Consider the following 16,877-nt stretch of genomic DNA (forward strand, 5'->3'; position numbering starts at 1 on the left):
TTTCCAGCAACTCAGCTTCATATCGTCTTTGGTTCAGCTGCACCAGAAGGAAAGTCATCTTTTCAAGCTACTTAAGACCTGCAGGTGGCTCAGATGGGGTCTGACAGGCTTGACTGAACACATGTCCATCCCTAAGGTAGTCAAAGAACTGAGGGCGATGATGTCCTGACCCAATGACGCTCATTCTCTGGTCCAAGTGTGGCCAAAGAACAATGCTTTTAAAATGTGAGAACTTTTGAGTGAGGGCAAAAGGAGAACAAGGGACTGCTGTCAAATGGGAGAAAGGGGACTGGGATGGTGGCATATGTCTTTAATCCCAGTGTCCAAGAGGCAGATCCCAAGCAATCCATCATATTCTCCTACTTTCTTCTCTATTGAGAACCTTGTAGATCGAGTGCACAGAAAAGCATGTGTGCACAAACCTGCATTCCACGTTGTAGCATTCGAGGCCATGGTGTCAACCATTCAGGGGCTCTTGATTGAGATCATGTCTAAGCCCCCACTCTTCTTTCAGCAGTTTTATTTTAGTAAATAATGACCAGTTTAGGTGATAAAGTGGAGGGGATTTTAGAGCTCACACTCTCCAGCGTCTCTAGTTTAAACTGAAGCTGCTCAAGAGTGATATATTGTGCGTGGGGGAGTGAGTGACCTGTGAGCACCAAAGCACCTGAGAAAGTCTAAATGGTGTCATTCCTTATCCATGAGATTGCTTAATTTCATTTTCCATCAGCAACCTTATGATACCCTGAGAGGTAGAGCCTAATAAAGTGTCAGGCTCTATTTTGCATTTTGATTTCAATATGATACATTTCTTTTTATATTTTCTATGGAATAGAACATACAGACTTATTGGATTTTCCATAATATGAACTGGGATAATTGGGAGCTCATGAGATTATTGTCAGTACTCTGTGGGCACAATGCTCCCTGGTCATTTTTATTTGAAGACTGGTCCTAAGCTTTAAATCCAAATTAAGGAGTCGCTTGTTCATATCTGAACCCATCTTGTGTGGCATGTTGGAATGCAGTGATTGTTTGCAATGGAAGCCATTGCTCAAATTAAATTCATTATTCCAGTAATGCATAAGCCCAGGGGATGACAGGCAGTACATGGAGATGTCTAGATTAGGACCCAGGAGTGTCTGTCTGGAAAAGTGAATGGGAAAATGACCGAGACTTTGGAAAGGGCAGTCATGATTTACAGTTACTTCTGAATAACTTCTATCCTTAGAAAGATTTGGTACCTTTTCCCAAGGAATAACTTTTCTCTCTGCTTCCCTCTCTTCCTCCTCTTTTCTTTCTTCTTTGTAGAAAAATGAGCTTATTTCTTTCCTTAGAGCAAAAAATTTCCAAATCTCATCCATCCCTGGAAACCGTGTCGCCTTTTGTCCTCTGTGACACATTCTGAGGAGGAGGAGGAGAGGGAAGGGAGGAAGGAATGGCATGCCTCCTTTTACCAATCAGTGATTTATTTATTTTTTAAATCCAAAGTTCAATGATACAAGATGATCTGTCTGTCATTTCTCTGCTGGTCCCTATTTCTGTTCAATAACTCCATCATATTGCTTAGCATATACAACTGGCATGTTTGCTGATTTTTAAAGTCACTGAGGAAATTCCAAGGAAAATTGCCTAAGACCTCTTCAATGAGCTTCTACACTAACCATGGCTGTATGCATTGTGTTGGACACATAACATGTGCTTAGTGAACACTGAATTCAGGATCAGATAGATGAGGAAATTCATGACCTAAGGAAGAAGTCTGAGTGAAGAAATACAACTCATTGAGAGTTTTAAGCCACAGGGTCCATGAAAGTTGGCAGAAGGACCTGCCAAACCTTAGAGAGGAAATCCATTCTAGACTATTGATAATATGGCCTTTTATCCCTTTGGGTTCCAGGTAAATGTTTTAAGAACAATGACAGGCTTAACTTAGAGATAATACGCTGAACTCTGATGTCAAGACAGTATTAAGTAGGACATTTAAGGACACCGATGAGCTCTTGCATGAATTATGCATGTATGAAACTAATAAATGGTCACAGACCGTGAGATGGATAGCTCTTAACTATGCTTGTTTGAATTAAATGGCAAATCTTAGCATACAGAGACTCTGAGAAAACCACTCATCATTTTTATTTCTTCAGTTGCCCATTGCACAGTGAGGAAGCCTTCTCTAGGCGCAGGGGTGAATGACATGCATTTGATTTTCTACAATACTGACGTTGTCTGTTTCATCCATGGAAGTATTATATACATATGGGAAATTCAGAAAATGCAGAAGGAGAAAGAGGAGACATATATCCCTATGTTATGATTGAAAATTAGCTCTATCAATACTTATGCTAAACTCAAGTCAGGCCTTCATTTGGTGCTTTTCATACATAGCTGTCCTGGGTGCCATGGGAACCAAAAGGCTCCTTAAGGAGTGTCATGGATGGGCAGGAGATGATACAGATGACTGTAGTTACTGTAAGGGGGACCAAGAGTGATGAGTGCATAGCAGTGAAGGACAATGTGACTAATTCTGCAGGGGGTAAGGGAAGATTCATGATGTAACCCATTTTTACTATAGCTGAAAGGTAAGTAGGATTATGGGAAGCTGAGATGGTGTGGAAGTGGAGAAGATACGTCAAACCCAGGGATGCAGCGAACAGTGAAGGTGGGAGAGGGAGGCTTCCTCTTCAAGGCACAGGGATGCAACTTGCTGTGGCTGAATCAAAGAATGACAGCAGGAGAAGAAAAGAAGAATGGAGAAATACACCTGGAAATGTCCACTATTAGCACTTTGAGGCACTTTAAGATTCACGGATCTGGCCCCTACCTAATAGCCACAACAAATTAATTGTCCACTTAAAGGTGTTTGCAATTACTCTAAAACACTATCCAAAGAGTCAAACATTTTTTCCTGGAAAACTGAACTTAAATACTTTTCTTTTGAACAAAAACCTTAAACTAAAATAAGTAGGCTCTTAGTGCAACTGCAACCTAAGAGAATCCAGAGCATCCTGTGCTCTCTGGAAAGATCTATCAGTTAAATGAGTGAATGAATACTTAGAAATATTTATATGTCACCAAGTCTGGGAAAGAATACTAAGCTGAGCATCCAGGAAAAACTGTATTTCTGTTACTGTGGACTTGAACTTCTTACTCCTTCCCTGACATCTGTCACCTCCACAGAAGAGAGTCATGTTGAAACTATCTGAGCCTTTAAAAGGGGCAAGTGAAATGTGAACACCAGATTCTAAATGAATGGGTTTCACAATTTTAAACACATACATATTGAAGAATAGGGATAGTAACACTTTCCATTTTCCTCCTGTGGCTTTCTGTCTGCATGAAAGACCTTTAAAGGCAGCCACTCTGAATGAGTAATGATGTATAGTCAAACTAACCCCCCCCCCAGATGTTCACTGACTCCCCAAAGACACCAGGCTATCTTGGTTTTACTTTGGCCTTCATTCTCCATTTTGTTACAGTTCAGAATTCCAGTCTTTTCAGTAGGGTTAAATTGTGTTTGAGGGGGGCCACACATAAAGTGGTCATGAGCAAACCTGAAACATTAGATTGGTAATCAGGACTACTTGAGTTCAAAGTGCTACAATTTCTTATGTTACCTTTAGCTCTAATTTAGAGTGAACGTGGTGATGGTGATGTGTATAGCCAGATATGGTCAATGACTACATCCCTATTATAAGATAATAAGATATGCATCCTCAGTATATACAAATATATCTCTGATACATATGAATATATAATATATTTTAATGAACAATTTCTATAATGTTTGATATAGTGTCTATAAAATGAGAATAGAACCAGGACTCCATAGACATTTGGAAGAGTAGGAACTAATAAAGGCCAAACCTAAGGCCTCACAAATGGCCTTGTGCCCATGTTTTCTACAAAACTGGTAAGGTGAAGTACTGAGGTTCTCCTGCCTCACTCCGTATGCCTGATTCTGGAGGATGCATTGTCACAGAGGCAGTAAGTAAGCAGTTCTTATATATTTTCCATTGGGGGTAACACTTTACAACTGTAACATAGAACTCCAAGGCCCAACACTACGGAAAGCTATCCAGAATTGGCAGGTGTCCTAGTCCACTGATTACCTGTAGACTATGTTCCATTTGACAGAAAGAGTTTAAAAATCAATGTTGCCTAGTCTGTCTCCTAGTCAGTCCCAAGAAGGTCGGACAAACACTTGGTTTGTTATCTGCAATATTCTTTCTGCATCTCAAACCATACCCATAGATTTCAAACTTCCTCCCAGGGCCAGTTGGAACCTTTCTACACTCTGGCAAGAAAGCCTCGGTGCCTGGGAGTGCTGTCAAAGGGCTTTCCCGAAGTGTGTCCCCTTGTCTGTCACAGGGGCTTTCAGATGGGGGCTTCTATCATCCTCTCTCATTGAACTGTCAGCAATCATTGCCAGGGTGATCAGCTGGACTGGGTCAACAGTTAAACCATGGCCCCTTCCTCTCACACCCTCCTCAGTGTCTGTTCTGAGGGACTATGAGACGCTCTTTCAACTGTGGTCCCTGGATCTTTCCCTTTCTCCACCCTTTGGCTCTCCTGACCCTTTTTGCTATCTGTCGGATTTGACACCTAGCACAAGGACCCTATTTGCAGTGGGTCCTTTTCCTCTAAACTATTTTTAAATTCTTTAATCCACTGCTATAATATTCCAACAGCCCCCCTTAAATTCTTGCCACTAATTGTGTCCTCCCACCCAAGCCAAACTCTGAGCTCTGAGGTAATGAACCCTCTTCAAGGCGATCGTGTTTATCTCTTTAGACTGTGCACACTTTCCAGAAATGCCCAAGATCCAGGAAGCCTCGGCCAGGGAAGGTAAACGTCTTGAAGTCAGTGACCAATAATAGGGGAACTATGTGCTCTCCCTCTGGGATCCCCAAGATAGCATCATGGCTTAATTTCTGTTTCTCTTCTACTATAGGGAACAAAAAAGACCTCCTGGTTTCATGTGTGTGGAGCTCCCCGGCCCCTACTCTCTTCCTTTCCTCTCTGCCCTCAGCATGTCGCAGGCAGGACTGTGTGCAGTAAGTCAGACAGGGCATCCGTTGATGTTGCTTTTCCTACCAGAAAAGGAGAAGAGGTCAGCCCTTGCTCAGGTCAGCCTCCCCAGACTGCCCTTGTGGCCTCCCAGGATCTTGGCTGACTTCTAGGTATCATGTTTTCACATGGATGAACTGTACCCTACAGCGTAGTCTGTGAATTAGAAGCCAGGCCGTTTTCTTTGACATTAAAAATAGAGTTTTCTCTTTCTGTTTTGGCCTGCCCTGTTTTCCAGGCAGCTGTTTCCCGTGGCGGTGGTGCCAGACTCTGGCTTACCTGCTCATGGAGTGTTGCTGAGTTTTTTTGTTTGTTTGTTTGTTTGTTTTTGTTTTTGTTTTTAAAGAGCGAGCTACCCGGAGGGCATTTCTCAGACACCTACTAGCAGCTTAGGTGGCCTTTGGGAGGGAATGGGTGCTTTACAGTTAAATACTTTCAATCTGGGAGAATCCTAATACTCCTCGAAGATTTTCCTTGTTAATTTCGGGGCTGGAAGCCTGACAGCAAAGGTTAGAGCAGTGGATGACTCCAAAGAGGTCCTTTTAATTACAAGGCCTTTCCCTGTCCTCCCTCCTGATTGTGTGTAGGAGCAGCTGGAACTTCACCCAGAAGGGGCCCCACATTTGTTTCTACACAGCTGTTTCTTGTGTCAGGCCGGAGTGCGTCCCTGCGTCCCGAATCCCATTGGGAAGGAACCGTCTGCCGTCTCACCATCTGCGGGCATAAGTCAGGGGACCTTTCAGAGAGTCTGAAGATAGGAACTGGGGTTTTATGTCTCCGTTCAGTTGGGCCTTGACACTTTTCTTTTCCAGCCTGGACATGATGAGCACAGCTGCAAGCACACGAACGTGATTTTTCAGACTTTGGGTTGGGAGAGGTAAAAACTCAACCTGTTCAGTCGGAGACCCATGGCACTTGCTTTGCATAACAATTACCCAGCGTCCTGGCTGCCCCTTGGAAGGCAGTTTTATTATGTGTGCCCTTCCATTCTGACTAGCTAGAGTCCTCCACAATTTCAGCCCCTGCCTCTCGCTGGGCTTTAGCAAAGCTGCTGCACTCTTGCCTTTCCTTGGCGATCATCTCTTCCGTTGTTGCTTTCTTTCTGCACTCCATTCAATGAGGTCTGGAGTGCTTACTGGGTATGTGGGGCTTCACTGAGTTTCTTAGCTTGCACTATGCCAGGGGAATAACATTTTTCATATCTGAAACTCTTAGCAGTTCGTTGCTACAAGTAACCGAGAGCAGTGAGCATTATGGCTTCCTATGTGCTGGGTTTCAACACCCTTCAGATGCTTACTGATTTTCTAAAACGCGTTCTACAGGTTTCTCCATTCTACAAGTGAGGAAACTGAGGCACAGAGAGATTGCATCCATTTGGTGAAGATTCGCACATTTGGTTAAGCAATGAAACTGCATGTAGCATGAAAGCTACCCAGTTGCATGGGAGGAAAAGTCCTATTATTCCCATGTTCGGTTGACGCCACTCAGGGTCACAGGATTATTGGATTTGACCAATGTTTGTCATGTGTCCAACAAAACTGCCTTGTCCTGCATACTCTGCTACTGCCTTTAATGTGGAACACGCTGGTTTGTATTCAAAGGCAGGTTCTAGCTTCTTTTTAGCGAGCCAGTATTTACTAAACTCCGCTAGTTTTATGTCCTGTGGCATCTACTGTGTCTCTGGAAACAAGGGGTTGTTGTTTGTTTTGTTTTTCATGCTCTCATGTAGGAGTCTGATTATGGTGGTTAATAGATTTTTCTTTCTGCAACCCAGTGGTTTTGATCATCAATACTATGCTAGTTTCAAGGATTCCAGGCAGATACTGAAGCTCTATTGCTTGGGGAAATACTATAAAGTATATTACCAAATCAAAAAATGTATTCTACAACACGTGTGTCTGTTTCAGTTACTTCAATAATGGGCTCACGTCCTACATCAGCCTGATTGATGAACCTAAACACAACTTTGAATGGGATGTCATTTTTGGCTTCATGACAGTCACTTTCCTTAACTGAAATGGTCGACTAAAAAGTTCACATACTTGAGTGCTGACCTCTTGCTGGCTTGGTGTGTGAGGAGCTGGAACACACTGGAAAGATCACAGGGCTGACCCTCAGCACACATAGGATCTAGCTCTGCTCTCACAGTCACTGGGAACTGCAGGGCATGCTCCTGCTTCAATTTTGTTACATGAGGAGGTTGGGAAGTGAGGAGGTGTGACTAAAGGTTTGTTAAAGTTACTTGAAAAGTTCTCCTGTGATTTGGGCCGTGGAGATGGCTCAGTGAGGAAGAACATTTGCTGCATGAACATGAAAACCATGACCTGAGTTTGGATCTCCTGGATCCACTTGAAAGCTTGGACGCGGCTGTCCCTGTAACTAAAATCCTAGCACTGTGCAGGGAGCAGACAGGAGGTTCCCTGGGACTTGCTGGCCACCAACCTAGTGAAAAAAATAACAAGTTCCAGGTTTGATGAGAGGCCCTGTGTCAAAGGAATAAGGTGGAGTGTGGTAGAAAAGGACACTGGACATACTCTGGGTGCATGTATGGATATGTGCACCTGCATGCAATATTGCATAACCCCCCCCCCCACACACACCCCTTATAGTTCATGGAAAATGGATAGCATGACTAGCCCTATGGGCAATCTAGAATACTATTTGTGAACTGTAGTTGTTTCCTTTATTTTTGTTGAGTCCTTTTGTTATGTTCTAGGTGAGCCCATTTCTTCCTGGCATGTCTGTCATAAAGGACTTCACCGGGGATTCAGAGAGACCCTGGGATCTTAAATGCTTTGGATAATAACACAGTGAAAGATGTATTAAATAATCATGATGTTGCTCCTGTAGAAAGTTAGCTGAAAGGTGTTGGGTTTCTTGATACCTAGCCATGCCACCCCTCCCAAAAAGAGCTGAGTTAAAAAGAGAGTTTGATCCCGGACTTTCTGGAACTCCTCGGAACTCTGCAGGGTCAATAGTGGCTTTGTCCTGCTGTGGGTCAGGTTCCCACAGCTGTGGTAGGGCAGCCATGCTCTTTCCACTGACGTTTTATCAAACACGCAGAATGTGGCAGTTCTCTAGGCAAACATATGGTTTTGTGTTACAATAGCTTCCACTTCGTTAAAAAGCCCCTTGGAATCAGAGATCTTCCATGTGGGGCAGCAGACACTAGAAACACACATGTCCCTAAGTTCATAGATGCCTTATATGTTTACTCGAATAAACCATCCCCTAAGTTTGTCTGAGTCAATCTCTCACTGAGGGTATTTTTAACTCCTCCTTACTCCTCGGAGTTCCTTTAAGGAAGCATGATCCAAAAGGGTCAGGTACTTGGCTTGTACTTAGGGGAAAACTTTGAGAGAATTCCTGAGGCCCTGGAGTGGGTGGCTTTCCCCCAAAGAACTGGCCCTTAACGGCGGTGTCTTTGCCACATAAGGGCTTGTGTGAGGCCCTAGGCACCAGTTGATGGCTGTCGTACCCGTGACAGATGGTCAAGACTTCAATTTCAGCAAGTGATCTGCTGCTGAGGGGGTGGGCAGGGGATTCTGCCAGCAGGCCAAGTGGCAGGACGGCTTAGGGTAACAGCGATCTGGTGTGTGCCCGGCATAGCTGATTTTGTGCTAACGATGAGCTGCTGACAGGTGCCCCAGCACTGCTCATCTTTGAGGTGCAGGATCTGTGGCCCCCTTAGTTCTTTTTTCTCTCTGGTAAAGCCAGTGTCCTGTTGGCCCGTCTTTCAAAACCCATTTTGGCACCAGATGGAACCCCTCACAGTGGCTAGCGGTTGTCTGACTTGAGGATGCCAGAGGGTGTGCTGACAGCTCCTTCTAACACAACCTGAATCTGGCTGTCAGGCCTGGGCTCAAATGGCTTAAACACGTCCAGGCGGCAAGTATTATCAACCATGGGGAGACAGGCAGGGGGGCCCGCTGGGGGAAGATTGGTAGTGATAGCCCTCCTGAGCTTGGTGTTTGTTGCCTTGGGGGGAGGGATAATGACCCTGTGGTTTCCCCTAGTAAGACCATTGTTCTTACTCAGTATTATTCATTTTCCACCAGTGAGATAATGAATATTAACATCTTCACTGTACTTCTATTAGTACAGATACCACCCTAGTATGCTGGTTCAGAGCCCTGTCTCTGGGACCACTCTATTGCAAGTTGAATTCTAGATTCACCTTTACTCACTTTTGGGCAAGCCACTGGATGTCTCTGATTCTTTGTGTCCTCCTGGATTATCTAGGGTGGACAGCAGGGGTTATTTAGGGAGATAGGAAGGAGGAGTGTGCTTAAGATACTCAGAAGCATCTACTAATGCCAACTTCCATCCTCCTGACCTGCCTTAGGCACTACATAGCATCTCACAATTGCTTTGTAAGGTACATGTTCTTGTTATGCCCATTTTATAGATGAGACAAATTGAGGTCCAGCCTCTCATCCAAAGGCACGTGGGTAGTACTTGGGTAAGGTTTGGATGTGAATCCCATACTGGATATTTTTATAAAGGCAGTGGCTTTTACACCTTACCCCACCACCCCACACAAACTTTCACTGTCATCATTAGAATGGGGGGGTCATCCCTATCTGGCCCCTGGGAAGGTTTTCATATATACTCTTCTAAGTACAGAAGCCAGTGCCACCAATATGATGGACTCATTACTACTACCTTTACCCATTTGATATTGTCTGAAAGGTATGTGTAGTGGTTGAGTCACTTTCAGAGGAGAGGAGCAGAGCAGTAGACATGGCCTGTTGAAAGAGGACTGAGTGGCTGGACAGCTAACATGTGCAGCAGCAGAGCTGTTCTGGGCATGGGGGAGGTCCAGGGTGGATTCCCTTACACACAGCTGGACTTTAGCAGTGTTCTGTGAGTCATTCAGCCTAGACAGAAGGTCATTAAGTTTTGGCCTCTGTGGAGAGGCCCTGGATGTAGGGGTGAACCATTATCGGAGGCCTTCTCATTGATGGGCTTTGAGGGTTGTGTAATGTTAAATGACTTCATTTAAGAAGACTCTTACATTGAAAAATCTTATCATTTTGTTTGAAAAAGTCATTGTTTCTCTTCAATGCTCCCATTCATTCCCATCCTGGAAGATCCTAAGAGACTAGGGAGAAAGGACATTGTTCTGGAATGTGTATGCTGAAGCTGTCTGAACGTGGTGTGTCTTTGTGTAGTTCCTTTAGGGTAGAGGATCACAATCACAAGGCCACACTGCTGACAGCCATTGTATGCAAAACTAAATTCAGATGAAGGCACCATGGAATGCTAGTTTTGCATAAGTTATTTATGTTGAGTTGACAATTTAATTTTGGTGGAGTTCAAAACTTGGGCAAAAGGTAATGAAAAGAGTATTTCTAGAGTAATTGCATTGACCAGTATTTTAATACACTCCATCAATATATCTATCTAGGCCCCAAAGTAAAAAAGTATGTAGAAAATAGGTGGACATAAAAATCCTCTATTTTTCCCAACTAGAAAACAGAAGGAGGGTTTAACTGAGTGTGACCAGTATGGATATCCTAGCACAAAACTTTCCACATCAACTGTCTTTCCATGGTGAACTCCAATAACTATAGTAGTTACTTAGTGTGGCCAAGCCCTGTATCACACATTTCAGGACATTTTTGAAAGTTAAAATAGATTCACCAATAGAGGTAGGATTTCTCTAGCCAGTTGGAGACTGTGGTCACCTTTATGCGTGAAACCTATGCAAGTCTCTAAAAAGAAGAAACAATCTGGAGGTATTGGAGAAGTTGGAAGGGCTTAATCATTTTGTGAATCTTACCATTCCTCCCAAGGCTGCTAATTTGAACCTTTTATCTGGGGATGCTAAGATTTAAAGTATTTACTGTCTTCTTGTATTTATCCAGTATACACTTGGCCATTCATCATTTGTGAACTTATAACACTTAGTGATATGTTATGCTTGGGGACCATGAGAACTCTCAATTAGATCCATTTGGAACCTATGTTGAATTATGATGACGATTTGCTCTCTGAATAAAAATATTCCTTCGAGGTTTACTTCTTTTGTGAGCTCTGTTGGCAGTACCAAGAGTGCTCCCTTCAGGGAGAAAATCCACCTTGGATACAATATGAAGACCCAGGCCTTGAATATAATATTGATCCTAACACCACTCTGAGTATTGCAGTAGGCGCAGGAAGAAAAAAGAATGTGTAACCCAGAAGTGACATCTAACTGTGACTCCCTTGTTAGGATTGAAAGGCTAACCATGGTCTTTTGTTTCTCCACAGATTCTTCCTGAAGTTTTTCCTTAAATGCAACCAAAATTGCCTAAAGAATGCTGGAAACCCACGTGACATGCGGAGATTCCAGGTGGGTCCCTCTTGCTTTTCTTAAATGTTAATAATGACTTGAGTGTGAAGAGTTGATGGGAAAACACTTTTCACAGAAGATATGGAGCATAATTGTTTCTCTAGTGGTGAAGAGCAGGTGAGGCCGCTGGTCCCCAGGCATCTGCAATCTCGGAGTTGTTTTTGTTAGCCAAGGATTGGGGCTGCACCACCTGCGCCCATTGATGAAGGCAGCTGTGTCTTTAGAGCCTCATTTTGGCTTCCTGTATGGGCTCATGTGACAAGACAGCCACAGATTAAGTCAATTACACAGCAACGATGGCTTTAGTCTCTAAAATTGTTCTAAGTAGAACTTCATTGGATAAGTGAGGAGTGAAACTGGGAAGTTCATTCTTGTCCTCCGTTCTTCTCTCGCACAATCTCAGCAGCTGTTAGCACCAACTGCCAATTATAAGTGGACCCCTTAGGAAACAGAACATGTCTATACCCTCTGTTTGCTTCAGGGATACCCCTGTGCCCCATATGTATTACCCAGTAGCTTCCAGGTCTGCCACCATCTAAAGTATATGAACCCGATGGAATTATACATATGTTAAAAGGCTGAAAACCTAAAAACAAATGGGTTGACTTCTAAAACTCGGGTGTTTTAGGAGTTCTAGACATAATACTCCTGCCGCTTCACGTGCTGAGAATCCCTTAGGACCTTGTTAAAGTACTGATTGAGATGGGGGGCGGGGGCTGGAATTCTATGCTTCTAACAAGCTCCCAGGTGGTATAGAACCAGGGAACATGTCTCAGGTAGTAAAGTTAAGCCCCTTCCTTGCATTGCTCTCCATCTCATTTGATGGGTAAGTTATTTGTCATGTCGATGTTAAAGCGTGCTTGCACAACCTGTCAGGGAGACAACCTGGTGTTGAAAGTTCGCTCCTTCGCCTGTTTAGTCATCTCAAACTGCAGCTTTCAGGGTAGGAGCTCCAAGGGTGCTTGATAAATTTTAGCTGCACATTCTCTGAGGAGAAGCAAGGAAAGAGATTTGAGCATTGACTGTGGATGTCAATATCACAGTCTTCAAAATGATTTTTTTTAAAGAAGTGAGACTTATTAGTCTCATTAAAGAACAAATCCAGTGGAAGGATGGTATTGTCTCTGGATATCTTAGAGAGAGAATTTCTATAACATCATCTCAGCCTTACCACTTTTTGTCTGGCCAGAGATGAATTGGGAGAATCCAATAGCATCTTAATTTCTTAGAAACTGTTTCCTGGCAAGCTTCTGCCTTCAAATTGTTTCAAAGTGTCTTGCAATGGGTGTGAGTGGGTTTTTAGCACGTGTTATTTGATAGCTTGCTGTGGTTGTTCAGATGAGCTATATATCTCTTTTGGCCAAGCTTGGGTTAGGAACAAAGACATACAGGCAAGAAGCAATTGATGTGTAATAACCAAGCTTCCTGACTTTACCAGCATCAACTATGCTATATTCCTCAGGGCAGTAGAACTAGATGGACTTTGGTGACACCGGGGACCTCAAAGAACAGTTATGTATAGTTTTACAGGACTGCTGGTGAGTTATGGCTTTTAGAAATATACCTCTGAGGTCAGAGAGGATGTCATTTCAGTACATTCTTTTTGAGCATAGGAAAAAAGGCCACAATTTACTGGTAAGGTAGTATATTAGTGATGAATCCAAGCTTTTAGGGAAAATTCTTGTTGTAAGATGATTTGCTAAATGGTTTTAGTAGTAAAAAACCCAGAGCCAGATATTGGGGTGAAAGCTGAGTGACCAGAGGAATAGCACAAGCCATCATCAACCTGACCTCACCAACTCCTCAGCCTCCAAAGAGACCTACTTCCTGTATACCCACGCCTATATGCCTATCTGTCCCTGCCATTTCATTTCTTCTCTCTGCCCAGCTACATTCCTTCCTCTTTCTGCCCAGCTCTGTCACTTACTTTCTGTCTGTACACATGTCCAGACCTTTATGGTTAGCTAGTATTGGAATTAAAGGCGTGTGCCACCATTCCTGGCTCTGTTTCCAGTGTGGCCTTACACTTATAGAGATCCAGATGGATCTCTGCCTCCTGAGTGCTAGGATTAAAGGCATGTGTGCTACTATTGCCTGACACCTATGTTTAATATAGTGGCTGGCTTTTCCTCTGATCCTCAGCTAAGCTTTATTAGGGTGCAAAATATATTGAGGGACATAATATATCACCACATCTTGTGGTGAATTTAATTAAGCCCTTAATTTAGTTTAGGGTTTCTCAACTTGGGCAAAAATGAATCTTTTAGACTGGATAATTCGTGTGTGTGTGTGTGTGTGTGTGTGTGTGTGTGTGTGAAGATATTCTGTGCATTGCAGGATGCTGTATTACAGATCTCTTTACACATGAAATAGCAGTAGAATAGCCAATTTCTCTTAACATGACAACTGAAGTGTCTCCATGGTAGGGAGAAGAGAGATAACATGGCCCTTGATAGAAAGCTACTAGTCCTGTTCTATACTTGATAACTTTTGATGAAGTTTGTGGTGACAATGTTAGTGCTGTAGAAACTGCATCCTTTGATTAGGCATAATTGCCTTTGGACCCAAGGGTCCTTATAGATCTTTAAATACATATCATTGATGGATAGCCTGACAGTGCTTTTGCCTTTTGCCACTAAAATAGATTCTAAAACAGAGATTTCTCAAAAGGAATAGCTACCTTGGCCACCACAGAGTTAAGCCCTGAGTTAAAAGAAGCTGTGTCTTTGTCAATCATGACAAACTTCTTCATGGATCTCAGGTTCAACTTACGGTGTTCCCATCACCCATGCCTTGAGCAGTGAGAACTGTGGGGTGAAGGTCTCTGAAACCTGGAACCTGGGTTCAGTTGAGCTGTTCAGAGGCTTGATTGAACCCTAAGCCCATAAAACCACACACTGAACTCATGGTCCCCCTCATTTATTTTTTCTCTGCTTGTTAAACTGGCTTCTCCTTCTTTCTTCTCTGCAGTTGTTTATTTTTAGCAAACTTCATTAAGTTCTAGGAAGATGACTATTTATACTAGTTCAATGAATCCCATATTCATATGTATAGATGCTATGTCCATGTGTCTGCCTTTACATATATCCATAGACATTGATGATGAGGATGATGATGGTGGTGGTGGTGGTGATGATGATGATGAAGCTGACATTTACTGAGTGCTTATTTCATGAGAGGTATTATATGAAATGTTTTACATGAGTTATGGTGATTGTCATAGTATCTCTATAAGAACATGCAAATATGATTTATTCCCATTTTACCAACGAGGAAATGAGCTTAGAGCAGTAAAGGAGATCACTCAAAATTACACTCCTACCAAGTGAAGGTTCAAGTCCACCACTGTGACTTGTGTATTATCTGATGCTTTGGGGCAACAAAGAACTCCTCCAGAGTCTGTTGACAGATACTTGGTGAGGCAACAAGGAAATCAGTTAACATTCAAGATCCACAGTGACACCCTAGGAGTAAATGCTTAAATCACAGGATAGCCTAGAAAGGCTCCCCAAAGAGACTTCATGCATGAGGTTGAAACCCACCCAAGTTTTTCAAATGGGGGACTTCCCTAGAAGGAAAGAGCAGTGTTTTAGAAGTGAGCGATACCCCTGAGTAGTTTCTACTCGTGGGAAAAATTGGAAATGCAGCAGTGAGTATAACTCTCTCCACCAATGGCAGTTTGGACTCTTTTAAGAAATCGCACTGAGGTTCCCAAATCTTAGGACCTAGGGGGTTGATGGTGGTGGTAGAGGAGTGTATGTGCTCACTTCTGACATTGACTGGAAGTTCCTTACAAACAAGGGACATTTCCATCTTTTGTTTACATAGCACAGAAATTTAGACTCTGGTTTCATGTACTTTGTGTGTGTGTGTGTGTGTGTGTGTGTGTGTGTGTGTGTCCACATTGTTCATGAGAAAGACTGAGGAAGCATCTTTTTGGCATGGACAAACCATGATCCACTCTTAGCATATCAGTAATATTGAAGGCTAAATTCCAGAAAGTACTGATGGATTCACCCTTTGTGGACTATGAGGGGAGTCTGAGTCTCATCAGCTGTCTGTGCTGGGGCTCCTTCTTTGTCTCTTTTGTATGTTTCCTGTGTCAGCCCCATCTTCACACAGGCAAGCCAGTGTATGTCTCCTCAGAGGAGCAATCAGGGGCCCATGCAGATGACTGAGGAGGACATAAGAAAGGTTGTTGATCTCCTGACATGTAAAGACATTCTGTCAAGCAGACTCAGCCTCACAGCGCTGGACTTCTGGTGTGTAAACAGAGACTTCTTAATTACACAGGTCAGGTCAATTAGTGTGACCTGAGTGGTCTCAAAAAATTAATCACTTTCTAAAAAGCTTAGGCAGTGTGGCATAAGCCTTGAAAAAGCCTAGTACAATCCTCTTTTTTTTTTTCTCTCTCTTTTTTTGAATAATGGATGTTTTCTTTTTGAAATCCCTAGGCTGTGGTTAAGGTAGCATATTTGCTTAAATACAACAGTGGATACAGGCTTCATTTAGTGGTAGTGGGTATGAGGGAAGGGGGAAGGAGAGAGGGTAAATTGGGGCTAGCAGCAGTCCATGACACAGGGAGCAATTCAGTGTGACTAAATGAGCCCATTTCTCTCTCTTGACAGTAAAAAGATGCTAATGTTAAGGGACCACGTTAAAGCCATGTCGCAGTCTGGTTTTTAACTGACAGGAGCCAGACAATTCAAGGTTAAGATTTAAATCCTTAGCCACCCCTTTCCTTGTTGGGACTGGCAGAGGAGAGCAGTGGAGGAGGAGCAAGAATTGGACGAAAGTTGTGATCCTGGTAGAAACCATAAGACCCGGAGACTGAAGTAACATATAAATTTCCAAATTCATCTTCTTCCCTCAGCAAAGCTTTTTGATAGGCTATAACTCTGCATCTGTATCTAAATGCTAGATCTACGACAAGAGTATATATGAATATAGATGTAGGATATATTCTCTCATTCATGTGTGCAAGCACTCAGCAGTATTTATTAGAGTGCTAGGTGGTGAGTCTATAATGACAGATGCAGAAGACAGAGTCTTTGCTGTAATGAAACTGATATTTCAGTTGGGGGTTATTTTAGGGCAAGAGTAGCTGCAGTAACATATAGACCAAATAATACCTGATCGCTCACATATAGAGCAAAGAATATCTAACGGCTCATATATAAGAGGTACATGCTGGTTATTTCTGCCTTGAAGAATAGATTTTTTTCCCTTGAAATAATCTGGGAACCTGGCAGCTCTTGATTTTATGCCTTCCCAATTATGAAGAGTCTTACTGTATTCATGGAGCAGAAGAAAGGTGAAGGGTACATCAAGAGAAGTTCATCACGCCTTCAAATTCTTAGCTTAGAAATAATTGTCCTTGTTAAACCTGCTCACTTCCTATTGGCTAGTAGCCAGTCACATGGCTACTATAGCCACAGGGAGGTGTGCCAATGACTAGTGACGCAGCACA

General features: G+C 43.0%; 1 protein-coding gene across 6 annotated transcripts in view; it reads left to right on the forward strand.

Moving 5' to 3' along the window:
* The window catches only part of Ebf1 (EBF transcription factor 1), a 389,991-nt gene that overhangs the window by 237,995 nt on the left and 135,119 nt on the right, over window positions 1-16,877 (forward strand). For all 6 annotated transcript variants that reach the window (XM_036197564.1, XM_036197565.1, XM_036197566.1 and 3 more), the window contains exon 7: window positions 11,326-11,407. In XM_036197564.1, coding sequence (XP_036053457.1) covers window positions 11,326-11,407 — 82 coding nt within the window. The remainder of the gene's footprint in view (window positions 1-11,325; window positions 11,408-16,877) is intronic.

The sequence above is a fragment of the Onychomys torridus genome, chromosome 8 (genome assembly GCF_903995425.1).
Source record: "Onychomys torridus chromosome 8, mOncTor1.1, whole genome shotgun sequence".
NCBI classification, from domain to species: Eukaryota; Metazoa; Chordata; class Mammalia; order Rodentia; family Cricetidae; genus Onychomys; species Onychomys torridus.